The sequence below is a fragment of the Triticum aestivum genome, chromosome 7A (assembly GCF_018294505.1).
Source record: "Triticum aestivum cultivar Chinese Spring chromosome 7A, IWGSC CS RefSeq v2.1, whole genome shotgun sequence".
In the NCBI taxonomy this organism is placed as follows: domain Eukaryota; kingdom Viridiplantae; phylum Streptophyta; class Magnoliopsida; order Poales; family Poaceae; genus Triticum; species Triticum aestivum.
Window position 1 is genome coordinate 714,259,224 of NC_057812.1, and position 25,991 is coordinate 714,285,214.

A 25,991-nucleotide genomic window follows, 5' to 3' on the forward strand; every position below is an offset into this window, starting at 1 on the left:
ATATGAATGTACTACTGTTGTATGGCTACACCGTGGTCCTCCATGTATTGAGGCACTACTGCCACTAGGCTGTAATCCTATTATTATGGAATAAAACTCCTATTAATCCCGCAAAAAAAATTATGCTAGAAACCGAAAATTGTTCTATTACATATTTGTTCTTGCATTTATAGAAAATTTAATTTATGTAGAAAATTGAGAGCAATTTTTTGTCATAATTTATTTTTTATTTTTTTCTTCTTTAAGGATAATATCAATGTCACTAATTTATTTTTTTCCTAAAAAATTGTTTTTGACTTTTTTTTAATTTTACTGTATGGGGAGAAGAAGGCTGTAGAAAAAGGAAGGTGGCTAGTCCTTTGGATTCTGATCAGATGGTGGAGAGGGATTTGACTGGTTGGTTAAAAAGCTCAAGTGCGCGTTGTTTAGTTTCCACCTTGTTTAGTCTCGTCCAAATGATATTTGCTGACAATGATCTCCTTCGAATTTTTCAATGTTCTCCAAAGGCAGTGTATGTGATCAACTCCAAGTAACATTTTCAATGTTGTTGCATGCTTTGCCTCCTATCGACGCATTTGTTACCTTCGGCTACGTGTCCATGCAGTGTGCCGTGTGCGGTTGTGCATCATGCATGATCAAGGACATCTATATAATGTAGTCAAATTTGTTACCTTTTCTCTTGAAAATTTGCAAGGGCATATAAGTGCGGGACAGTAACCCGCAAAGCTTTGCCATCCGCTCAATTTGCCTCGTGATTCGTGAAGTAGTTGAATCCCGCACAAGAACAAAATAAAAAGAAATCCTTAAAAAGCTTTAAATTTCAACGATGAAACTTAACGTTTTTGCATCAAAAAATGCCCAGTTTCAACAAGTTTCAGGGATATAATTGTAAACAATTTTCTATGTCGGTCATACACACAAAAATAATTGATTTTTATCGGTCGCTCTTAATAAATTTAAAACACTGAAACTTAACATTATTTTCAAAAGTTATCAAAATATATTCAAAATGGATCTTTTTGAAAGCGCTGGTCACGAGAAACACGAATATGTAAACATGACTTAATTCAAAATCTTCGTTCCAAAGATATAGAACTTTCAAAATCAGAAGCCAAAGTAAAAGCTGGCACCAGCGACCTGAGTGCCCCCGCCGCAAATCCTTCTCCTTTTCTCTTCGAGAATTTGTAGTTTATCAGTCTTAATATAAAAGAAGAAAATACTCAGTCTACTGCTCTTGCTAGAAAAGTCATCCACTCCTCCCGATCTTCTACAAAACATATGTTACAATTGTGCCATCTACTCCCTCCGTTTCTCAAATATAAGTCTTTCTAGAGATTCCAACAAGTGACTACATATGGAGCAAAATGAATGAATCTACACTCTAAAATATGTCTACATACATCCGTATGTTCGAGTCCATTTGAAATGTATAAAAAGACCTATATTTAGGAACGGAGGGAGTAGCTGCTCTCTCACGCCTTGACCCATTATATATAGCCATCGGATTGCGCATCCCGGTCATTGTTGGTCATTCGGCGCGCCTCTTCTCCTGCATGGTTTCTACTCCAGAACGAATCAAATGAAACTCTCATTTGATCCTTCCACTGTCAAGATGGGGCCACATGTGCATCAACATAATCGCTTGTGACTCGTCGATGGGCATCTCCCGACTCCCCACCCCACTGTCCCACACCTGCCCCTTCCCATTCTCGTCCTAGGGTGAAACCTTTGAGAATACACATCGTCGTCTCGGGCGACCTACTCGTTGCCACGGCCACGACGCTTGTGGTGGAGCAGTTGTTCCTTGTCGGGGTGATACGCGTGATCCAAGCCGAACGTTGCTCCATTCCATGACCTTGATAGAACATACGATGGTTATTTTTTTACTATCCTTATCCCGTGCCTTCTTTACTCATCCGGTCCTCGGTTTGCTATTTTGCAATTGGTCTCTCATAATGTCCTTCATTCTAATGATTTTGGTACCCATGGTTGCCAATGTCACGCTATTGCTTGCATGTATTTTGTGTAGGTGCAAAGCATGAACGTGGTGCAACATGTGCTTTGTTGGTGTCACCTCCTCTAAAGTCAAAGCCTTAAGTTGTGGGAGTTGTTCCTCTCTGCTTTGTTTTGCAATTAGGTGAAACAACCAAGTACAAATTTGTTGCGTCGAAGGTCAGTGCACTATCTCAATTCGTTGTTATTTTGCTTACCTTTGAATTTTGCATTGATATATCATGGATGCCGTTGTTTCATCAAGTCCATTCAAATAATTATGTTGGAACTTGTTACCAGTCCTTCGTGTGTTCCTCAATAACTCATGCATTACAATCACTAGCTAATTGCACGTGCATTGCAGCGGGGGGCATACATATTTTACTGGTTCAACACCAATCGTGTGTGACATAAATCTTGCACCCACCATATTTCAGATTTTTGGTAAGATTTAATTTGATTCGGGCATGGGTAGAGGAAGACAAGAATTTTTCTTTAATTAGTTGAGGTTTTGGTAATAATATTGGTGCGACGTGTGTTTTCTTGGGAAGTAAGGAAATGAAATCCAATGAAGGCCTCGTTTAGTTTCATTAGTCGACGGTACACATGTCATTTTAGCAACTTTTTATTAAGAGCCGCATACAAGGTTGCTTCAGCCGAATATTTTTATGGCTTAATCAAAATGAAAACGGTTGCGCTATTCCTATCACTCCATCGAGTCCTCGTGAGTGACAAGTGAGAGTGGGGGGCCAGGAGTCACGTCACTTCACTCACTCGTGAGACAGTTTCCTACTCGGTTGCTGGCATGGCACGCCGACGCCGTCGACGATCCCCGGCTCCGGGACGTCTTCCTCTGCCGCAGGCCCTCGCGCAGGCAGGCCCAGTCCTGCACGCAGCCGGGCACGGCGGCGAGGAGGCGCCACAGCAGCCGGTGCCGGAGGCTGGGCACGCAGAGCGGGCCGCCGCGCCCGACCCAGCGCACGGCCGCGCGCGCGTAGGCGTCGGCGGTGGGCACCAGCGGCGCGGGGCGCCAGACCGCCGAGAAGCCGTCAATCATCGCCGTCGCCACGAACATCGGCGCCTGGCACTGCACGTCGACCCCTCCGCCCCCGTACTCGGCGGCGAGGCCCCTGGAGAGCCACGCGACGTACCGCTTGGTGCCGGAGTAGACGGCGTGGAGCGGGAAGGAGGCGACGGCCTCCGACGTCGCCGACCCCATGCTGACCACGGCGCCCCTGCCCCTCGTCGCCATGCCGGGGATCACCGCCGCCGTCACCTCCGTCGTCGCCCACAGGTTCACGCGGATCATGCGTATCAGTGCCTCCGCGTCCGCCTCGTGCAGGAACGCCGCGCGAGGGCTCATCACCCCGGCGTTGTTGACGAGGAGCCCCACGTCCAGCCCCTCCACGACGTCCCGGAGCCGCCGCAGCGCCTCGTCGCCTGCACGCCGCCGACCGGCGAAGATAATCACGTGTTGCCATGCGCTCCGATATGCTGACCTTGAGTGAACCACGTAGACACGTACCTTGGGGAGTGGAGACGAGGGAGAGGTCGAACACCACGGCCCTGGTCTCCACGGGGTGACGGGACTTGATCGTGTCGGAGACCTCCTGCAGATCCGCGGCGTCGAGGCCGACGAGGACGAGGTTGAGGCCCCGGCGGGCGAGTTCCAGGGCGACGGACCGCCCGATGCCGGACGTCGGGCCGGTGACCACTGCCCACGCGCCATAGGACCGGCGGAGGTCCTTGGGTCGGCGCAGGCAGTGCGCAAGGTGGACGAGGAGGCGGGACGAGAACGCCACAACGTGGAGGGCGCCGAGGACGGCCAACCAGAGGAACCACGCCGGCGTCTGCCGGAGGTCAGCCGCCATTCTCCACTCTCCTGGCCCTCGTTCACGCGTTTGGTGCCAGTTTTGTAGCAGCAGTAGACAGTAGTACTGTCCGTGCATACACAACTGCCCATTGTCCAGGGGACACACTCCAGAAACCAACCACTAATTTTGTTGGAACAGAGATGCAGGTAACTTGCCGAGACGTGTGCAGCAACATGTCACGATCTTGACCTCAGTTCATATGGTAACCATATCATCAGCAATTTCATTTAAAGATTTAACAGGAGGCTTCAGCCTCCACTGAAATGTATACATCTGCAGCTCATATGGTAACCATATCATCTGCTCAACCAAAACTAACTAAGCTCAACAATGAAACCGAAATTTTCTCTCGGAAGAAGAACAATGGCATCGAAATCGAATTGTGCATCGATGTTCCACTCTGAAGCCTAATCACAAGGAGAAATATTCTGCGTAATGCACAACAACAACAGGCAGGCCGACAAATTCAGCCCACTCACCGCTCATCGACGAACAACTTACAAACTGGAGAAATCTAGACAGGTTCCTAGTATGAGATGGTTTGAGAAATCTAGACAGGTTCCTATGTACGTACGGCGAAAGAATGGCTGACGAAATCTTCATCTTCTCAACCAAAACCGCCAGAATGCTGGCGCTGCTAAGACTCCGCAGCAATTCACACGGTTTCCTCTTTACAAGTGTCCGAGGACTTTCTTCTCCGGTCAAAGTATTTGGACTTAACTCCGAGTGTATGATCAGGGTGTGGTTGGCGAAATTTGTGGAGCGGCGAAGTAGTCGTCTTCGACGTTCCTCAGAAGATTGTCGCTGCCTACACTGATATACCAAGATATCCCTCTATCCAAAGGCCAAGTGGATGCTGCAAACAGAAATAAATTTTCATGTCTTTCCAAAATCTGATACTGATACGAAATATGAAAGAGAACTGCTTATAACCGGTTTGGAAGAACAAATCCAGTTCAAAACAGCGGTTGAGGCAGAAAAGAACTATTCTTTTTTTGTGAAAATCAGAATTAGTGCGCAGTAGTTAAGAAACATTCTGATAGATCTATTACTCCAAGTTACTAAAACATGTTTACTTTTTAGTTTAGAATATCAGTGGGAGTAGTTGGTTTAGCATAATTTATTTTCTGAAGAAAAAAGGGTGTCTTAAGAAACTTCAAGTTATTATTGTTTAAAAAAAGGAGATGATGGTGATGCAGCAGAACAGGGTACATTTTGAAACAAGTACCACATGCGCGCATCACTGAACCACAAAATTGTACCTGGAGAACTGGCAACTTCTTTTTGTTTTGCTGCGTGCAGCAAAATTGTTCCAGAAAGGATTGTTACCAGGCCGCAGCATTCAGAAGCAATACTACTTAAGCTTTGTCCAGCCCCGTCCTGCATTTGACAGCAAGCAGAATGAGTTGCAATCCGCACCACAAAGTCCAGTTGAATTAACTAAACAATCTAAAGTTGCTTTCTACCTTGAACATAATTGAACTCGCCACTATTGTAAGGATGGTAAACATTACATAATAAACTGGGGAAACCATAGCTAAATCAAAGGTATCCAGTGCCTGCAAAAGTTGAATAAAATCAGCATAACAAGAAAAAAGAGAAAAACACCAGAATAATTTTAAATCAACTAGACCAAGTAAAATAATACTTCATTTTATTCTTAATATCTGCAGCGGAAAATAAAGTTTGACTTAATCAAGTAACAAAATAAGTAGCAAATTCATGAAAATCGTAAGTTGTCAAAAACCGAGTAGTACAAGCTCATGTAGATGCAATCAAGCAAAACATATTCACAGGACAGGAGTAACAATTAACTAGAAGGAGGAAAAGATGTGCTACCTTGTTGAGGTAATTTAGCTGAGAAACACCACAGATAACTGCGACCAGAATAAAAAGCCATGTGTGCGGATAGGCAAGCTGGTTCATTCCATCCAGCGTAAGCTTTATGGCAACACCAACGGCTTTGATGCTAACAACCTACAAAGTAGTGATATTCAGCTCGAAAACTCACTTATGTTAGGCTGTGCATCTCAGAATTAAAGCACACTTACAGTTAATGATCCCATTGAAGAGCAGATACCCAGATATATCAGTATGTTCTTCTGACCATATCGAGGTTCGATGAACACTACTACTATTGCCATGAGTAACAATGTTGTTCCCGCATATGCTAGAAATCCTGCCCATGGTTGACACCATAATATGGAGAAAGGCTGTCAGACATGTGGGTGTGCTACAACTAACATAAGGTGTATGATTGCAGGCCGATGACTCACCTGGTTGAGTAGCTAGATCCCAGATTTCTTCAACGGAATCGGGCATGTGCTCTTCAGGGGCATGTAGAACGACAACAACTGAACCTACTATGCACGATATACAACCAAGAACGCCGAGCTTGTTAAGCCGCTCCTTCAGCACAAAGTGCGCTAACACTGAACTGGCCATTTGTAGCAAACTTGTACGTCAAGCACGGGAGAATCAAAGATGGCATTGAAAATAAGGGTTTTGGTTTTGCAAATTCACCTGACGATTATGCTCAGTGCTCCAAGAGGAGTCACGAGGACAGCTGGTGCGAAGACATAGGCGACAAAGTTGGCGACCTCCCCAAGCAGCACTTGTAGATGTCAAGAAAAAGAAATTTTAGTTGCATAATGAAATCAATACCCACGGCTAACTTTGTGCAGAATGAACATACTGGTGATCAAGCCAGCCCACCAGAGAGGCTCCAGAAGATACGTGTATCCTCCTCCGCCTGTAATTTAGAGAGGGAGGGAGAGAGAAACAGAAACATGTAAGCTGGAATCGTAGGACAGTTACCACCACAAATCTCAAGTCTGAATTGGGTGAACATTCGCATATAAAAATCCAGAAAGCAGGTGAAATGCCAAAAATGTTTTGTTTTTGTAGTGCCAACATGCTAATTAAGCACAAACAGGAGGTTAATAAGGAGTAGGGCATCTGTAAATTAAGGGATTTTGGTTCATATATCTCTGATTAAGCCAGTGATCCTAGACATATTGCAAATGCATACATACGCAGTAAAGCGGGCCGTAAATTGGTTCATGACATTTGAGCCACCATCCATCATTGGAATCGACCGGCCTGGAAAAATCACCATCCAACTTACAGAAAGGTGGACTGAATCGTGTTCTGAAGCATAAGCATACTTCCAAACTGTTCATTTCTCACCATGGCTCTGTCTATGTAATCCTGTCGATGTTAATGTTTCATCTTCTGGAGGCCCTCTCGATTATCATTGACCCATATGGAAGCACGATACTACGAGACGACTGGCTGCCAATCAGCGCGGTCGTAGCTGGCGTCCAGAAGACAGCAACAACCGCAGCGCACAGGTTTGACTTTGACGAACTGTGGCAATCACGCCCGTACATTTTGAAATCTCGGGGCATCATCGCCCGATCCAGACGCCATTGCTCCGCGAATCGAAGGAAGCGTCGAGATCCGAAGCACTGGCTGGCCGGGCCAGGTCGGGGCGGCCGTGAGATTCGAAATTGACCAAGGCAAAGCGGCGCGGCGCAGAGCGGAGGACCACCCGGTCGTGGAGAAGCGGCCGGCGTCGATCGGGAATCCGGCAGGGGGGGGGGGGGGGGGGGGAGGAAGGAAGATGGCGTGGCGTGGGGTAGGGTGGGTACCTGCGCGGACGCCGCACTTGCCGGCGCGCATGAGGCCGATCTTCTTGAGGATGAAGCTGGCGCCGATGAAGGCGCTGGAGGCGACCGCGAGCGCCAGCCCCTTGGTGTTGTCCGACGCCCCCATCCCCTCCCCTCCCGCCGGCCGCCACAGCAAGCAAGAAGATAGACAGGCAGCCCGCCCCGGCGCCGCGCGCCTCCGGTTCAAATCTCCGGGGAAGCAGGAGGGCGCCCGCGCACGACAGGAGCCGCCGATGGTGGCGCGTGCCTCTCCTGTCCTCTCGTCTCCGCCCGCTTGTCTCGTCCGTGCTGGCGGCTGCTGGCCAGGGTGGGTGGTTCCGCCTATTGTTGTTGTCCGCCCGCCGGCCGCCGGCCCGGTCGTGGGTCGTGGCTCCTGCTCCTTGGAAAGGGCGACGCGAGAGGGGCGGGGGAGGCGACGCGGCTGCTTCGGGCGGGTGGTCGTGGGTGGGGCCGCTAGCAAGAAGGGAAGCCTGGAGTGTGTCTGCCATTGGCCGCTGGCTGGAGGAGCTGGATCTGCGCGGCAGGCACGCGCGTCACGTGCCGCGTCACACGGATCGCTCGACTCCGACAGTCCGACCACAGAAAATAATTCTACGAGACCCGGTCTCACGCGAGACTCATCTTGATGAATGACACATAGCATTTACAAATCACAAAGCACCCCTCATCCCTCACTTAAAATCAGGAGGGGAAAGAGATTAGATGCTTTATGATTTGTGAATGCCACGTGTCATCCATCAGGATGGGTCTCACCTGCTAACTGTGAAATCTGGTCTCATATAATTTTTTTCCGTCCGACCACCACCCTCGAATTCAAAATTCGGTAATGCCTCTGTCATGTTTCGAAAATCGTAAGGTTGGATTTCGAAAACGCGTTTGTATAGAGAAGAAGAAAGTGACACTGACCTTATCAAAGACATTGCCCTGTATTTGTTCATGTTTGATCTTCAGGGTGGAAACACATGATCCCGTCTTCGATGGTTGGGTCCAACAAAACGGTTTCGTCGCTTGAGGGTCGTTTTCCTCATGTAGCCGGTGTTGCTGAACAAGCCAGAGTAATCGACCGCACATGGCCCCCAAAATCGCACGGATCCCGATTGAAGAAAAAAAATCAAAGGTAACACGCCGCATGCTACAGCTTGAGCCCTAGGTCGTGACCCTCCCCTAGTCTCCCCCACCTACATCTGCGCCGCCTCTCGCCATCAACCACGCACCCCGTGCAACGAATTCGACGACTGCTGTTTGTTGCATACTACCGACGACGTCCCCACGGCCTAGCCCCGTCTTCTAGTCGCTCCGTGCTAGCGTCACCGCATCGTTCCTGGCAATGCCCCCGTTCTCCGCCAGATAGATCCGGCAAACTACTGTGCTACTGACGTCGCGTGCTGGCCCTACCTCCGCCCGATCACCCCATCTATCGTATCACCATAGTCACCACCAAACTATTGAAGACGCTGGATAAGGGCATCTTCAACAGTTGTAAGATAGGTGTTGGTAAATTTGTCATCTAGGACATAGTGATGATGTGGCATGTAATAAATGTAGAAAGAGAGCAAAGTTGTATGTAGTTTAACCAACAACCTTTGCACAAGCTCCTAGATGAAATAGAGAACAATCACATTTATTTTCTTACCATCTATTGGATAGCTTACATACAATCCATTGGAGTAGTTGTATGATAACTTGTTGGTTGATGACATGGACATTCTACCAACAAAACTAACATACAACCTGTTGAAGATGGCCTAAGATGGGTCAACAAATAGTTTCCTGAATAGTTGTTTTCTATATACCTGGTAAAATAAGTCGGCGTCAGATTTTGACCATTTGCCTCGTATTTGATTTATATGTGGGAGGAAGCATTTCATTACTTAATTGATCATAGTGTAACAATCGTTCATAACCACAATGCTAATCTCGTGAGGAACATTGCAAGCAAACAACCCATCCTTTGTTGTCCACGTCCTATATCTGCCATAGCGTGTTCAACCTTGTCCTGCGCACGAGTGATCTTTTTAAGAAAAAGGGTTTCCTCCGCTTTATAAATAAAGCACTAATCACCGAGCAAGTCGATACAAACAAACACCCCACACCAACACAACACACACACCTAAGGCAGATACAAGGACGCTGAAAACAGCAACATCACCCCAAACTACTCCAAGCAAACAACGGATAACACCCTAAGCACTACTATGAAGTTGTCGGAGCCCTCAACCATGGAAGAAGCACCACGATGAGGAGAAGCCGTGCATGACGAACAATGGACTCCAAGGCGGTGCCTTCAAGAAAGGAACGACGCCGGATCGCCGCCACCGCCCAATCCAAGGATTAGTGTTTCCCCCGGAGCACCTCAGTTACAAGTGAGATACCGCGACGACGCCTTCAAGAAGGGAACGACGCTGGAACGCCGCCATCGCCGGCCTGACAAGACAGAGCGGGTTTTCACCCCGGCCAACACTCACCTTCACCAAAGTGGGGTACGGACAGCCGCGCCACCACCATTGAACGACACACCCCGGCCACCATGCCGCCCACACGGCCATGGTGACCGAACAGCGCCCGAGCCGCGTGCTACGCCCACAAGCACCCCGGCTCCCACCAGCAGGGCCGCCGCCCAAGCATCCGAGCCCCATCCTCGACCACAGACACACAGTACCGACACGACCGACCGGAGAGGAGCAGACTTTCCACCCCAAAGCGGAAGCCTTGGCAGGGTTGGTGGCCGCGGCGGCCAGATCTGGGCCAGAGGAACTCCGGCGGCCACGGAGCAGCCGCCAGATGCAACAAGGGGAACCCCTGCCCCCTACCCGAAGTCCACAGCCACCTCCGGCAAGCCCACCGGCACACCAACACCTCACCATGGAACCACCCCTGCCTGTCGCGCCCATCCCTGAGTCCGTAGGGGAGGAAGGAAGCTCACCCGAAAAAGCCGCAGACAACCACACGCCGGAGCAAGACCCGCCGGTGCCGCGAGCAGACTGGCCGACCACGGGCTGCAGCCACGCTGCTGCAAGCCACCTGGACGCAGGTCCCAGGAGGACCTCCGCCGCCACCCCGCGACGCCCGCCGCCACCGGGGACCAAATCCGCAAGGATCTGGCCAGGATCGCGCCGGCCCGCCACCGCCCAATCTGGCCCTGCCACAGCCGCCACGCCGCAAGCACCCACCAAGACGTCGCTGAGCCGCCACCAGGGACCTCCAACGCCATCCCGACGGATCGCCGCCGCGCCGCTCGCCCCCGCCATAGGCCAGCGCCCCCGCACACGAAGTCGTCCCGCGCCGGCCATGGACCACGGGCGGAGGGGAGAAGAAGGCCCCGCCGCCGCCCCAGCCAGCCGGGCTTCGCCCGGCGGCCCCGCTAGGCGGCGGCGAGGGAGGCGGGCAGAGGATGGGAAGGAGGGGGCGGCGATTTAGGGTTCCCCTCGGGGCGCTCGCGAGAGGGGAAAGGGGTCTGAATGAAACTCTTGATCGCGGTCAAGGAGCGGCCCTCCTTTAGCATCTTCGCAATTTTTGCAATAAGGACAAGGTACATGCTACTAGATCGATCTGCCGAGCTCGTATTTGTTTGTTCATGTAGGAATGATTTGGTCACCACCAAACTAAATGGTCAAAAGTTACTTGTGGCACTGCCGTTTTGGTCACATTGGTGCCAAACGCATGAAGAAGCTCCATGCAGATGGACTTTTGGAGTCTCTTGATTACGGATCATTTGACACGTGCGAACCATGCCTCATGGGTAAAATGACCAAGACTCCATTCTGAGGAACAATGGAGCGAGCAACCAACTTATTGGAAATCATACATACTGATGTGTGCGGTCCAATGAGTGTTGAGGCTCGCGGTGGCTATCGTTACGTTCTCACCCTCACTGATGACTTGAGTAGAAATGGGTATGTCTACTTAATGAAACACAAGTCTGAGACCTTTGAAAAGTTCAAGGAATTTCAGAGTGAGAGGTTGAGAATCAACGTGACAAGAAAATCAAGTTCTTGCGATCAGATCGTGGGGGAGAATACTTGAGTCACGAATTTGGCACACACTTAAGGAAATGTGGAATAGTTTCACAACTCACGCCGCCTGGAACACCTCAGCGTAATGGTGTGTCCGAACGTCGTAATTGCACTCTATTGGATATGGTGCGATCTATGATGTCTCTTACCGATTTACCGCTGTCATTTTGGGGCTATGCTTTAGAGACTGCCGCATTCACTTTAAATAGGGCTCCGTCGAAATCCGTTGAGACGACACCGTATGAATTATGGTTTAGGAAGAAACCTAAGCTGTCGTTTCTAAAAATTTGGGAATGCGATGCTTATGTCAAGAAACTTCAACCTGAAAAGCTCGAACCCAAGTCGGAAAAATGCGTCTTCATAGGATACCCTAAAGAAACTATTGGGTATACCTTCTACCTCAGATCCGAAGGCAAGATCTTTGTTGCCAAGAATGGATCCTTTCTAGAGAAAGAGTTTCTCTCGAAAGAAGTAAGTGGGAGGAAAGTAGAACTCGATGAAGTATTACCTCTTGAACCGGTAAGTGGCGCAGCTCAGGAAATTGTTCCTGAGATGCCTGCACCGACTAGAGAGGAAGTTAATGATGATGATCATGAAACTTCAGATCAAGTTGCTACTGAACTTCGTAGGTCCACGAGGACACGTTCCGCACCAGAGTGGTACGGCAACCCTGTCCTGGAAATCATGTTGCTAGACAACGGTGAACCTTCGAACTATGAGGAAGCGATGGCGGGCCCAGATTCCGACAAATGGCTGGAAGCCATGAAATCCGAGATAGGATCCATGTATGAAAACGAAGTATGGACTTTGACTGACTTGCCCGATGATCGGCAAGCCATAGAAAATAAATGAATCTTTAAGAAGAAGACAGACGCGGATGGTAATGTAACCATCTATAAAGCTCGGCTTGTCGCTAAGGGTTATCGACAAGTTCAAGGGGTTGACTACGATGAGACTTTCTCACCCGTAGCGAAGCTGAAGTCCGTCCGAATCATGTTAGCAATTGCTGCATTCTATGATTATGAGATATGGCAAATGGACATCAAAACGGCAATCCTTAATGGTTTCCTTAAGGAAGAATTGTATATGATGCAGTCGGAAGGTTTGTTGAATCCTAAGAATGCTGACAAGGTGTGCAAGCTCCAACGCTCGATCTATGGGCTGGTGCGAGCATCTCGGAGTTGGAACATTCGTTTTGATGAGATGATCAAAGCATTTGGGTTTACGCAGACTTATGGAGAAGCCTGCATTTACAAGAAAGTGAGTGAGAGCTCTGTAGCATTTCTCATACTGTATGTGGATGACATACTGTTGATGGGAAATGATATAGAATTCTTGGAAAGCATAAAGGCCTACTTGAACAAGTGTTTTTAAATGAAGGATTTTGGAGAAGTTGCTTACATATTAGGCATCAAGATCTATAGAGATAGATCGAGACGCCTCATTGGTCTTTCACAGAGTACGTACATTGACAAGATATTGAAGAAGTTTAATATGGATCAGTCAAAGAAGGGGTTCTTGCCTGTATTGCAAGGTACGAGATTGAGCACGGCTCGATGCCCGACCACGGCAGAAGATAGAGAAAAGATGAGTGTCGTCCCCTATGCCTCGGCCATAGGGTCTATCATATATGCTATGTTGTGTACCAGACCGAATGTAAACCTTGCCGTAAGTTTGGTAGGAAGGTACCAAAGTAATCCCGGCATGGAACACTGGACAGCGGTCAAGAATATCATGAAGTACCTGAAGAGGACTAAGGATATGTTTCTCGTTTATGGAGGTGACGAAGAGCTCGTCGTAAAGGGTTACGTCGATGCTAGCTTCGACATAGATCTGGATGACTCTAAGTCACAAACCGGATATGTGTATATTTTGAATGGTGGGGCAGTAAGTTGGTGCAGTCGCAAGCAAAGTGTTGTGGCGGGATCTGAAGGAAATATGCCCTAGAGGCAATAATAAAGTTATTATTTATTTCCTTATATCATGATAAATGTTTATTATTCATGCTAGAATTGTATTAACCGGAAACATAATACATGTGTGAATACATAGACAAACAAAGTGTCACTAGTATGCCTCTACTTGACTAGCTCATTAATCAAAGATGGTTATGTTTCCTAACCATAAACAAGTAGTTGTTATTTGATTAACGGGATCACATCATTAAGTGAATGATCTGATTGACATGACCCAATCCACTAGCTTAGCACCCGATCGTTTAGTATGTTGCTATTGCTTTCTTCATGACTTATACATGTTCCTATGACTATGAGATTATGCAACTCCCGTTTACCAGAGGAACACTTTGTGTGCTACCAAACGTCACAACGTAACTGGGTGATTATAAAGGAGCTCTACAGGTGTCTCCAAAAGTACATGTTGGGTTGGCGTATTTCAAGATTAGGATTTGTCACTCCGATTGTCGGAGAGGTATCTCTGGGCCCTCTCGGTAATGCACATCACTTAAGCCTTGCAAGCACTGCAACCAATGAGTTAGTTGCGGGATGATGTATAACAGAACGAGTAAAGAGACTTGCCGGTAACGAGATTGAACTAGGTATTTGGAATACCGAAGATCGAATCTCGGGCAAGTAACATACCGATGACAAAGGGAACAACGTATGTTGTTATGCGGTCTGACCGATAAAGATCTTCGTAGAATATGTAGGAGCCAATATGAGCATCCAGGTTCCGCTATTGGTTATTGACCGGAGACATGTCTCGGTCATGTCTACATTGTTCTCGAACCCGTAGGGTCCGCACGCTTAAGGTTACGATGACAGTTATATTATGAGTTTATACATTTTGATGTACCGAAGTTTGTTCGGAGTCCCGGATGTGATCACGGACATGACGAGGAGTCTCGAAATGGTCGAGACATAAATATTGATATATTGGAAGCCTATGTTTGGATATCGGAAGTGTTCCGGGTGAAATCGGGATTTTACCGGAGTACCGGGAGGTTACCGGAACCCCCCGGGAGCTAAATGGGCCATGATGGGCCTTAGTGGAAAAGAGAAGAGGCAGCCCTACATGGGCCGCGCGCCCCTCCCCTCCCTTGGTCCGAATAGGACAAGGAGAGGGGGCCGGCCCCTCTCTCTCTTTTCCCCCCTCCGCGAATCCTATTCCAACTAGGATTGAGGGGGGGGGGATCCTACTCCCAGAGGGAGTAGGACTCTCCTGGCGCGCCCTCCTTGGCCGGCCACCTCCCCCCCTTTAGTCCTTTATATACGGAGGCAGGGGCACCCCAGAGATACACAAGTTGATCCACGTGATCTATTCCTTAGCCGTGTGCGGCGCCCCAGCCACCATAGTCCTCGATAATATTGTAGCGGTGCTTAGGCGAAGCCCTGCAGCAGTAGTACGTCAAGATCGTCACCACGCCGTCGTGCTGACAGAACTCTTCCCCGACACTTTGCTGGATCGGAGTCCGGGTATCGTCATCGAGCTGAACGTGTGCTAGAACTCGGAGGTGCCGTAGTTTCGGTGCTTGATCGGTCGGATCGTGGAGACGTACGACCACATCAACCAAACGCTTCCGTTGTCGATCTACTAGGTATGTAGATCATACTCCCCCTCTCGTTGCTATGCATCACCATGATCTTGCGTGTGCGTAGGAATTTTTTTGAAATTACTACGAAACCCAACAGTGGCATCCGAGCCTAGGTTTTATATGTTGATGTTATATGCACGAGTAGAACACAAGTGAGTTGTGGGCGATATAAGTCATACTGCTTACCAGCATGTCATACTTTGGTTCGGCGGTATTGTTGGATGAAGTGGCCTGGACCAACATTACGCGTACGCTTACGCGAGACCGGTTCTCCCGACGTGCTTTGCACAGAGGTGGCTTGCGGGTGACAGTTTCTCCAACTTTAGTTGAATCGAGTGTGGCTACGCCCGGTCCTTGCGAAGGTTAAAACAACACCAACTTGACAAACTATCGTTGTGGTTTTGATGCGTAGGTAAGATTAGTTCTTGCTTAAGCCCGTAGCAGCCACGTAAAACTTGCAACAACAAAGTAGAGGACGTCTAACTTGTTTTTGCAGGGCATGTTGTGATGTGATATGGTCAAGACATGATGCTGATTTGTCAGGACCCCGACTCAATGCCACATCGATCTAGCATGTAACACCTCATATCACTTTGCGGCCTCACGCACGGTATTCCCACGGGTGTCGCCTTACCTTTGCCCGGGACCGTTTGCGCCTTTTGGCACACGTATATGACAGTGTCGCTAGCATCCATATGATAAGGAGCCCGGGCTGACATGGCTAGTCGTAAACCCAAAGTGGCACAAACTTACAGGGACAGGCATCCATGACCCAGCATCGAACGTGTCGGTCATCAGCGAGTGAACCCAGGCTGTAGCACTGGGCTAGCAGGACTCCGATGAACCGGGCTGTAGCGGGCTAACAGGACTCCGGTATTCATCGCGTGACATTTCCCCGAAGGGACAGACACAGGAACGAAGAAGGACACATGCCGGCCAGCCTAAGTGTTCCGGAGCAGTAGCAAGCTACCATGGCTCAGTGGAAAACACTAGGAGACATTTCCCGGTAAGAGAGGCTACTAAAGATAAACAACTAGATGGTCAGATCCCACACATACCAAGCATTTCAATAACATACACACAATATGCCCGATATGTGCAAATACAACATGGCATCACAACATGACTCTACGACTCAAGTAATTTATTCATTAGGCTCCGAGGAGCGAGATATTACAAACATGGGTCTCATGACCCAACAATCAGAGCATACAAGTCAAAGCACAAACGGAAGCTATCATGTCTGAGTACAGACATCTATAAATGAAAAAGGCTGAGAAGCCTGACTATCTATCAGATCCTGCCGAGGGCACAAGATCGTAGCTGAGGTATCAAGCTAAACGTCGAAGTCCAAGCGGAACTACTAGTGAGACTGAATTCTCTCTGCAAAAACATAAAATAGGCAAACGTGAGTACAAATGTACCCAGCAAGACTTACATCAGAGCTAACTACATATGCATCATTATCAACAAAGGGGTGGTGGGGTTTAACTGCAGCAAGCCAGCTTTAACTCGGTGGCTATCCTGAACTACGACTGCAAGTAACTCTTTTGAGGTGGCGCACATGAGTCCACATATTCACCATATCAATACACCACTATGGATCCGCTCCCGTCTCCCTACGAGAACGCCATCCATAGCACTCACGCTTATCTTGCGTATTTTAGAGTATCCACTTTCACTTGTCTATGAACTGATATAAGCAACCCAGAAGTCCTTTACCGCGGACACGGCTATTCGAATAGATGATGTTAACCCTGCAGGGGTGTACTTCTTCATACATGTTTCCACCACTTAGCGTCTGCACACGACATGTGCTCGGCAGACTTCAAGCGAAAGCCGACGTGGGTGTAGACCACGACCTACCTAAACACTCAAGTCTCTAGTCTAGGTTTATCGCCTATTCGGGTTCCATCCATGAGGAGATCCGGCCGGAGTTTCGCTCACAGCCCCAAACGATGTGAACAGGGTTCCCGAGATACCAAACGGGCATCCGGTACACCGTGCCACGTACCTACCGCATCACAGCCCACCCCTACGGTCAGCGCTGTCCACGGCCTCCAGTAAGCTACAAACACCAGAAACTACTTGCAACTCCTAGACAGAGGACTAGGGTGAATAAGAAGTCGAGCGGGGTCATATTTCAGGGCCCAATGTATGGTAGTAGCTGAGTCATGGATCACAAACACAGAACTCAGTTCCTAAGGACGGCTTCAATGAGACAACCCACCATGTACTCCTACATGGCCTCTCACCAACACCTTTTACCAAATCGTGTTCACACACTTAGCTCACACACAGTAGGACATGTTCACACACCTCTGATTCATCCCCGATGAATCAGACATGACTCAACTCTAAGCAGTAGCAGGCATGACAAACAAACATGAATGAGTAGGCACAACAGGGCTCAAACAACTCCTACTCATGCTAGTGGGTTTCATCTATTTACTGTGGCAATGACAGGTCATGCAAAGGATAAAGGGGTTCAGCTACCGCAGCATGTAACAGTTGAATCGGTGTTGTCCTAATGCAGTAAAAGAGAGCAGGAGCGAGAGAGTGGGATTGTATCGGAATGAACAAGGGGGTTTTGCTTGCCTGACACTTCTGAAGATAACATTGAGTCTTCATCAGTGTCAACGATCACATCATCGGTATCACGTCTATCGAGAGGGGGCAATTACCGGCAACACAGAAGGGAACACAATCAATGCAATGCACAATATGATGCATGATCATGACATGGCAAAATGAATGTGTTTTGAGCTAATGCAACTAGCAACAGATTAAATGAAGTTGGTTTGAATACAAGACTCAAATTCAAACTCCATATGTGATTATTTAAATGTCATTCACTTCATTTGTCCTAAACAGTAGTGATAAGTTGCTCGAACATGCATGAAAATGGTACAGATGGAATCCTTGAATTTTTCTGATAATTTTTCATATATAAATTATTTAATTTGGAGTTACGGTTAATTTTCTATGATTTATTGAAGTTTTAGCTATTTTCTGGAATTTATAAATCATTTCCTAATTTATTTTAATTCCAGAAAGGAATTATTGCGTCAGCATGACCTCATGCTGACCTCAGCAGGTCAACGGGCGCCGTCCAGGTCAAACTGACCTGTGGGCCCTGCGTGTCAGTGTCTGGACTAACTAACCTAATTAAGATTAATCCTAACTAACTTGGTTAGCCGGGCGGGGCCCGCATGTCAGTGAGTCAGTGAATTAGTTAAAATTAGTTATTATCTTAACCAAGAGTTAGCAGGGGACGGGCCCACACGTCAGTGACCCAGGGGGGTCAATCCCTGGTCAACCGGGGCTAATCCACCGGCGACATGACGCCGGCGAGGCCCGAGACGGCGGCGATGCGCGGAATCGCAGTACAGGCCACGGATCGAGGCGCGGATGGCACCGTTGGAACCCCGAGCCTCGTCCGCGTCCTCTGGTGCTAGTGGGGTTGCCGGAGACGACTCAGATCGACGGCGGCGTCCACTTCCGCGGCGGCCGGAGCTCGGCTAAGTGCGGGTGTGGTGCTGCAGCTCATAGGTGGGTGAACGGAGGTGCTAGGCAGCACCTAAAGGGCGGCAGGAGCATGTCGGAGCTGCTATGCGAGGCAGAGGTGCTCGGGGCACGGAGCTCGCCGGCCATGGCGGACGGCGGCTTCGGGTGCTCGTGGGGCGGCGGCTACAGGGCGCGTGCGAGAGAGAGAGGTGAGGGGAAACGACGGTAAGCTCACAGGGGGGCAGCAGGGTGGCTCAGTGGGCTCGGGGACGCGCCAGACGTCTCGAATCGACGGCGGTGAGCTTCGGTGGCCGGCGACGGAACGACGATGGTGGCGGCGTTGCAGGGCCTCCGGAGGGCCGTGGGTCGGTGGGGAGGAAGGAGGGGGTCGAGGCGGAGCCTTTGAGCGCATCGGCGAGGCTAGGGGTGGCCGGTGGCCACGAGGGAGCTCGTCGGCGGCGGCGAGCGTGTTCGGTGAGGTGGGAAACGGCGAGAGAGGGAGCAGGGAAGAGTGAGAGAGGTCGGGCGGATCGGGACGACACTGGGGCATTCATCCACGCGGCCAGGGGAAGCAGGAGGTGGCCAGGGGAAGCAGGAGGTGGCCGAGGCAGCGTCGGCGCGCGCCACGCCTCGCCTCTGTTCGTCCTCCTGGCAGAGGAGGAAGAGGACAAGGGGGAGGAGGTGGGCTGGGCCGGCTGGGGAGCTGGGCCAGGTAAGTGGCGCCAGGTAGGTGGCCCAGGTGGCCTTCTCCCCCTCTCTCTGTTTTTATTTATTGTTTTCTATTTTTGTTCTGTTTTATTTAATTGGCACTGAATTTTAATTCAAACAGAGTTTGAAAACAGTGCCAAAACTCCCCTGGATATTTTTAAGTCACTTAATGGACTTCTCCACATATACAAAAATATCTCAGGTCATTTGAAAATATATTCATTATATATTATGAATATAACTCCAAATTCAAATAAAATATTGATTTAAAATCAGAGCCCAATAATTCCTTAGAAATGTCCCAAAATTTTGGTTTGATTTATAACTCTTGCCAAAATTGTCAGAGCTATTTCTAGGGCATTTTGGATTTACTGATTGCAGTTTTAGGGTTTCTTGCCCCTCTTTTATTTAAGTTTTTGAGGCTTCCAAAATTCCCTCAATTCAAATTTTCAGAATTTAAACATGATGCACACATGAGCTAGCCCAGAGCACTACCAGCAGCTAGGGATGTGACAACTCACCCCCACTAAACAAGAATCTCGTCTCGAGATTCAAGCGTAGGGTAGGGTGAAGGGATAACGCAGACTAGTACAATCTTCACGATCCAGGGTGCACTTCATAAGAGCGTTGATTCAATCACCATCTTTGTCTTGTCGTCGTGTTCTGAGAACTCCAACTGACATGACAACGAGAGGAAAGGAAAGACCCTAAAAGAATCGTTCTTCTCGAAGGTCGAACAACTCAGGATTAACTCATGGAATGAGACATAGCAACATCTCTCGAGCTGAGGGACGAAGCACTCATCCATAAGAATGGAGTGAGGCAGATGACGAAGGTTCACTAGGTAGACGACAATTCCACACCTAAGAATGTGGTGATCGGTTGTCAACATAGCGAGGAGTTGAATTGCCATGATACCACGACGAAACATCCTGGAGTAGGGTGATTCGTAGATTATTACCTTAAGTGGCAAAAAGAATTACCTTTGATTCAAAGATCATTGAAACTCTCCATACCAGCCTAAGGCAATTCACAACGTTCGTTTGGAGGGGGTCGGTAGAATGGCATACTCGGACTTGGATGATGTGGATTACCTTGTTGAAGACAACGTAATGGATGAATTTTGCTTATCACCGGAAATGGAAGAGACCCATGGTAGAATGGCACATTGGCGGTGCAAGCTGGGAACAAAATGCAAATGCTGGGAATGATTCTGGTAACTGGGGAAGAACCCAACAATAGAGAGTGAATTCACTGTTGGAGTGGTTATAGCATAACCGAGGAAATCTGGGGCAATCCCAGCTAGTGCCGATGATAAGACGTAGCGCTTGTGCGTGCTCTCAAGAACTTGAGCATTTCCACAATCATCAAGGTTTTATCAACAACCGCGTCAAGGGTGCTGACAACACAACATACTACCATGATGAATAATGATGGATGATGCAGATGCAAAGGAAGATAACACCTTCTCAGATTTCACCCTTGGCGGGGCCAAGGAAATAAAATCTGGATGATCGACCGAGAGACATTTAGCACTCCGCTTCTAATGTTCTCCTTGATGTGCTAGTGTAACCCATTCATAGATATGGTTTGATATCTAGAACATCAAGTAAAAAGGTCGGACTTCGGGAGCACAGGAATCCATAGGGGTAACTAGGGAGTAAATCCTACGAAATCCCTATGGGGAGGTGGCCAACTTCTCCAATCAAGATACTACAATAATAGGTCTCCTGGCGGGGTGTGTTGGCCACGACATCCACCGTACTAGTTTCCGAGGGACCGATATTATAGTTCTTGGGAAATGTTCCAACCATTATATCTGCCTGAGATTCAGATCTGGTTGGTGTCAGGATATTCCAGACTCATCGAGTCTAGGAAGAAAAATGAAAGTTTGCAACACAAATCGACGAGATTACGTTGCGAGATTCTCGGGGAGCGAACTACGATAGCAAGCTCCAAAACATGAGCTGGTTCTGCTACACACATGTGAACACGTTGTCCCAGACAAACATTATCACATGGTAGTCTTACAACAAAACACTACCGAGTTCAGGTGGGGAACCATCATTAATGACATCGAAGTCTCCACGCATGGAAGTCCAAAGAGTTCACCTTGGACAGACTCCTTTATCTTTGAACAACTCAATCAGTGGCTTGGTGTGCTAGGATATACATATAGAATGGAGGTTGCAAATCTCCAGACCACAGAATACTTCGCACATATGCATGACTGACTTGGGATGATTCCAGAGGAAGCAAAACTAACTTTCTCAAATCCACGGCGGCAACTTTCACCAAATGCACGTGTATAAGAGGAAGTCACTCCTTTCATAAAACAAATACTTCATGAGCTAGCATGAAGAAAATGCTTTCAAAATTTTCCAACACTAGCTTAATGTTCAACAAAATCATGGAGGAGCTAAGGATGTTGTCAATGGGCTCAACAACAATTCTTCCGGGTTTCCCTTTAAAAGGAATTCCATAGTTAAGAGAACAAGTGATAGCATTGGTCAGACCCAAAAGATATAATGGTGTATGCTCGAGGGATCAACCACGAGTAAGACAACATTACGAATATCATTGGTTCTGATTTGATTTGACGATAGCCCACACTCAAATCAAAGGATTGATAAGACAATAGGTCCAGCAACTGATCACAAGGACCAATCGATGAAGATATCATCTTTCTTCAGCACACACTACACAAGATTATCCCTTTGGAACGAACTAAGTCAGGCAAGCTTTTATCCTCCAACTCTCCAAGTTGTTGTCTAGCTTAACCAACTAGCTCAGGGATATCTAACACCGATTCTTGGAGAGAAGGTGGTTCACAAGAAACCAACTTGATCACGAGCTCAACATAACGGTCAGGTGACGACCTGGTGATATTTCCGAGAAGATATTCAGAAAATCATGAACCACCGGTATGTTACTAAGCTCGAGAACAATCTCGCTTTTTGAGGCAAGACGATATGATCAATAGAGCGAAGATTTGAGATAATCCTAACTCATCGATCGAGGAGTGCACCGAGAACAAGGTCTAGGTAGCATGATCAACCTTAGAATGATGATTCAAACCAACACGCTAAGAATGAAGTTATTGTCCATTAACTACCAAGCAACAAGGTTGCTGGGAGTATTGATTTCACACCTCACAATTCATTTGTCGGTATTCCGGTTTCATCAACACGAAGACCGAGGAATGACTAATGATGGTGAGAGGTATCACTGTGTCAAGAGTTCATAGGATGGTGTGCAATTCCCATGACATTCTTGATATAAAGATGGTAATACTCCAAGGTAGAACAGAACCAAAAGGTGGGCTGGCATTTTGATCTGCGGAGCACAATTGCTTTGACCCAATCCTAGATATGGAAGAGGTACTGGAGTTTGTTTCTCCTAGTCATTCAGGACGGAATGGCTTGACGGACCACAAGGGTAATAGGTATCGATAAACGAACGCACGCATACTCTTGACTATCAATTGATAGGCGAGGGTCGGAAACAAATAAGATGGGACAACTCAAAAGAACATATAACTTTCTGAGTTGTGGATACATGGGTTGGTATGCCGAACAAAGTTCAACATAATTCTTCCGGATAACCCATGCAGAAAGGTAGAACTGGCAGAGTCGCAATATAGAATGGAGAACTCATAGAGGACCTGTTGTGATCCTTTGATCCAACAAACTTCTGCCATGAATGGTTCATGGTAATTGGAAGAAGGATGTACCACGAACCTCGAGAACTATCGCAAGGTTACTAATATCCTAAAGGCACTAGCAATTACTATCAACATGAAGTAGGTAGAGTGAATCTCGGGTTCAGAACCCAGGAGTAGAATGCCTACTAACTAATAACATCACGGGATGCTTTCGAGAATGATGGCCAGAATCATCACACTGGGAACACAAATCATGGCTAAATTACTAGATGATCCCCTAAGACACCTAGGGTCATAATAATACCTCCAACATATATGTCAAGGTAACGGAGTACCTCAACTCACTGATTAGTGTGGTTAATCTGGCCCATGGGAACAATGAAACGGGAAGAAAGGATTTGCAAATGCATCAGACTACTTAGAAACATGGGATGACTCGGACAGCATAACGGCTGTAAATGCTCAGAAAAGATTTGAGACATTCACAAAAATGGTGGCATAACCACTCAGAAGCACAATATCAAGGTCTCGAGATCAACAGTTAACATACAGAAGTCGTAGGAACTGAACTCAAGCTTAAATCCAACAATCTATAAGTCCACTGATTAGTAACACGTGATCCTGATAGAAAGAAGAGATAGCCTAGTTCTTAATCCCCGTAGGAAAGATAAGATGACTCAGATCAGAAGGGCATGAGGTAAAGGAGTAAAAAGAGCCTTACGTTCCATCCCACAATCAATTCCCTTATATAACTAAAGAATTTCTAGACTCAACTTCGACCGGTTTGGCTTGATAATCCTACAGGCAGTCAAGCTCTGATACCAACGCTGTCAGGACCCCGACTCAATGCCACATCGATCTAGCATGTAACACCTCATATCACTTTGCGGCCTCACGCACGGTATTCCCACGGGTGTCGCCTTACCTTTGCCCGGGACCGTTTGCGCCTTTTGGCACACGTATATGACAGTGTCGCTAGCATCCATATGATAAGGAGACCGGGCTGACATGGCTAGTCGTAAACCCAAAGTGGCACAAACTTACAGGGACAGGCATCCATGACCCAGCATCGAACGTGTCGGTCATCAGCGAGTGAACCCAGGCTGTAGCACTGGGCTAGCAGGACTCCGGTGAACCGGGCTGTAGCGGGCTAACAGGACTCCGGTATTCATCGCGTGACATTTCCCCGAAGGGACAGACACAGGAACGAAGAAGGACACATGCCGGCCAGCCTAAGTGTTCCGGAGCAGTAGCAAGCTACCATGGCTCAGTGGAAAACACTAGGAGACATTTCCCGGTAAGAGAGGCTACTAAAGATAAACAACTAGATGGTCAGATCCCACACATACCAAGCATTTCAATAACATACACACAATATGCCCGATATGTGCAAATACAACATGGCATCACAACATGACTCTACGACTCAAGTAATTTATTCATTAGGCTCCGAGGAGCGAGATATTACAAACATGGGTCTCATGACCCAACAATCAGAGCATACAAGTCAAAGCACAAACGGAAGCTATCATGTCTGAGTACAGACATCTATAAATGAAAAAGGCCGAGAAGCCTGACTATCTATCAGATCCTGCCGAGGGCACAAGATCGTAGCTGAGGTATCAAGCTAAACGTCGAAGTCCAAGCGGAACTACTAGTGAGACTGAATTCTCTCTGCAAAAACATAAAATAGGCAAACGTGAGTACAAATGTACCCAGCAAGACTTACATCAGAGCTAACTACATATGCATCATTATCAACAAAGGGGTGGTGGGGTTTAACTGCAGCAAGCCAGCTTTGACTCGGTGGCTATCCTGAACTACGACTGCAAGTAACTCTTTTGAGGTGGCGCACACGAGTCCACATATTCACCATATCAATACACCACTATGGATCCGCTCCCGTCTCCCTACGAGAACGCCATCCATAGCACTCACGCTTATCTTGCGTATTTTAGAGTATCCACTTTCACTTGTCTATGAACTGATATAAGCAACCCAGAAGTCCTTTACCGCGGACACGGCTATTCGAATAGATGATATTAACCCTGCAGGGGTGTACTTCTTCATACATGTTTCCACCACTTAGCGTCTGCACACGACATGTGCTCGGCAGACTTCAAGCGAAAGCCGACGTGGGTGTAGACCACGACCTACCTAAACACTCAAGTCTCTAGTCTAGGTTTATCGCCTATTCGGGTTCCATCCATGAGGAGATCCGGCCGGAGTTTCGCTCACAGCCCCAAACGATGTGAACAGGGTTCCCGAGATACCAAACGGGCATCCGGTACACCGTGCCACGTACCTACCGCATCACAGCCCACCCCTACGGTCAGCGCTGTCCACGGCCTCCAGTAAGCTACAAACACCAGAAACTACTTGCAACTCCTAGACAGAGGACTAGGGTGAATAAGAAGTCGAGCGGGGTCATATTTCAGGGCCCAATGTATGGTAGTAGCTGAGTCATGGATCACAAACACAGAACTCAGTTCCTAAGGACGGCTTCAATGAGACAACCCACCATGTACTCCTACATGGCCTCTCACCAACACCTTTTACCAAATCGTGTTCACACACTTAGCTCACACACAGTAGGACATGTTCACACACCTCTGATTCATCCCTGATGAATCAGACCTGACTCAACTCTAAGCAGTAGCAGGCATGACAAACAAACATGAATGAGTAGGCACAACATGGCTCAAACAACTCCTACTCATGCTAGTGGGTTTCATCTATTTACTGTGGCAATGGCAGGTCATGCAAAGTATAAAGGGGTTCAGCTACCGCAGCATGTAACAGTTGAATCGGTGTTGTCCTAATGCAGTAAAAGAGAGCAGGAGCGAGAGAGTGGGATTGTATCAGAATGAACAAGGGGGTTTTGCTTGCCTGACACTTCTGAAGATAACATTGAGTCTTCATCAGTGTCAACGATCACATCATCGGTATCACGTCTATCGAGAGGGGGCAATTACCGGCAACACAGAAGGGAACACAATCAATGCAATG

The 25,991-nt window shown here is 47.9% G+C and overlaps 2 protein-coding genes across 2 annotated transcripts; both read right to left on the bottom strand.

The window, feature by feature from the left end:
* Positions 1 to 2,563: 2,563 nt before the first annotated feature.
* Positions 2,564 to 3,863, bottom strand: LOC123153838 (very-long-chain 3-oxoacyl-CoA reductase 1-like). The gene is made up of 2 exons (XM_044572763.1): positions 3,518 to 3,863; positions 2,564 to 3,432 (listed from the first exon to the last, which is right to left on the bottom strand). The coding sequence occupies exons 1-2, from the start codon at positions 3,861 to 3,863 to the stop codon at positions 2,759 to 2,761; spliced, it is 1,020 nt and encodes a 339-aa protein (XP_044428698.1). The 3' UTR covers positions 2,564 to 2,758.
* A 212-nt stretch (positions 3,864 to 4,075) lies between these two features.
* On the bottom strand, positions 4,076 to 8,012 carry LOC123149610 (probable magnesium transporter NIPA6). Its single transcript, XM_044569304.1, has 9 exons — positions 7,520 to 8,012; positions 6,562 to 6,618; positions 6,390 to 6,480; positions 6,143 to 6,303; positions 5,918 to 6,045; positions 5,706 to 5,843; positions 5,333 to 5,425; positions 5,129 to 5,246; positions 4,076 to 4,722 (listed from the first exon to the last, which is right to left on the bottom strand). Exons 1-9 carry the CDS (start codon positions 7,641 to 7,643, stop codon positions 4,601 to 4,603), a joined length of 1,032 nt encoding a protein of 343 aa, XP_044425239.1. The 5' UTR covers positions 7,644 to 8,012; the 3' UTR covers positions 4,076 to 4,600.
* Positions 8,013 to 25,991: the final 17,979 nt, after the last annotated feature.

Coding starts and splice junctions, on each gene's coding strand:
- LOC123153838 (XM_044572763.1), bottom strand. CDS start 3,863: ATGGCGGCTGACCTCCGGCAGACGCCGGCGTGGTTCCTCTGGTTGGCC. Junction 3,433..3,517: donor CCTCGTCTCCACTCCCCAAG/GTACGTGTCTAC, acceptor GGCGGCGTGCAG/GCGACGAGGCGCTGCGGCGG.
- LOC123149610 (XM_044569304.1), bottom strand. CDS start 7,643: ATGGGGGCGTCGGACAACACCAAGGGGCTGGCGCTCGCGGTCGCCTCC. Junction 6,481..6,561: donor GTGGGCTGGCTTGATCACCA/GTATGTTCATTC, acceptor GACATCTACAAG/TGCTGCTTGGGGAGGTCGCC. Junction 5,844..5,917: donor CTTCAATGGGATCATTAACT/GTAAGTGTGCTT, acceptor ACTACTTTGTAG/GTTGTTAGCATCAAAGCCGT.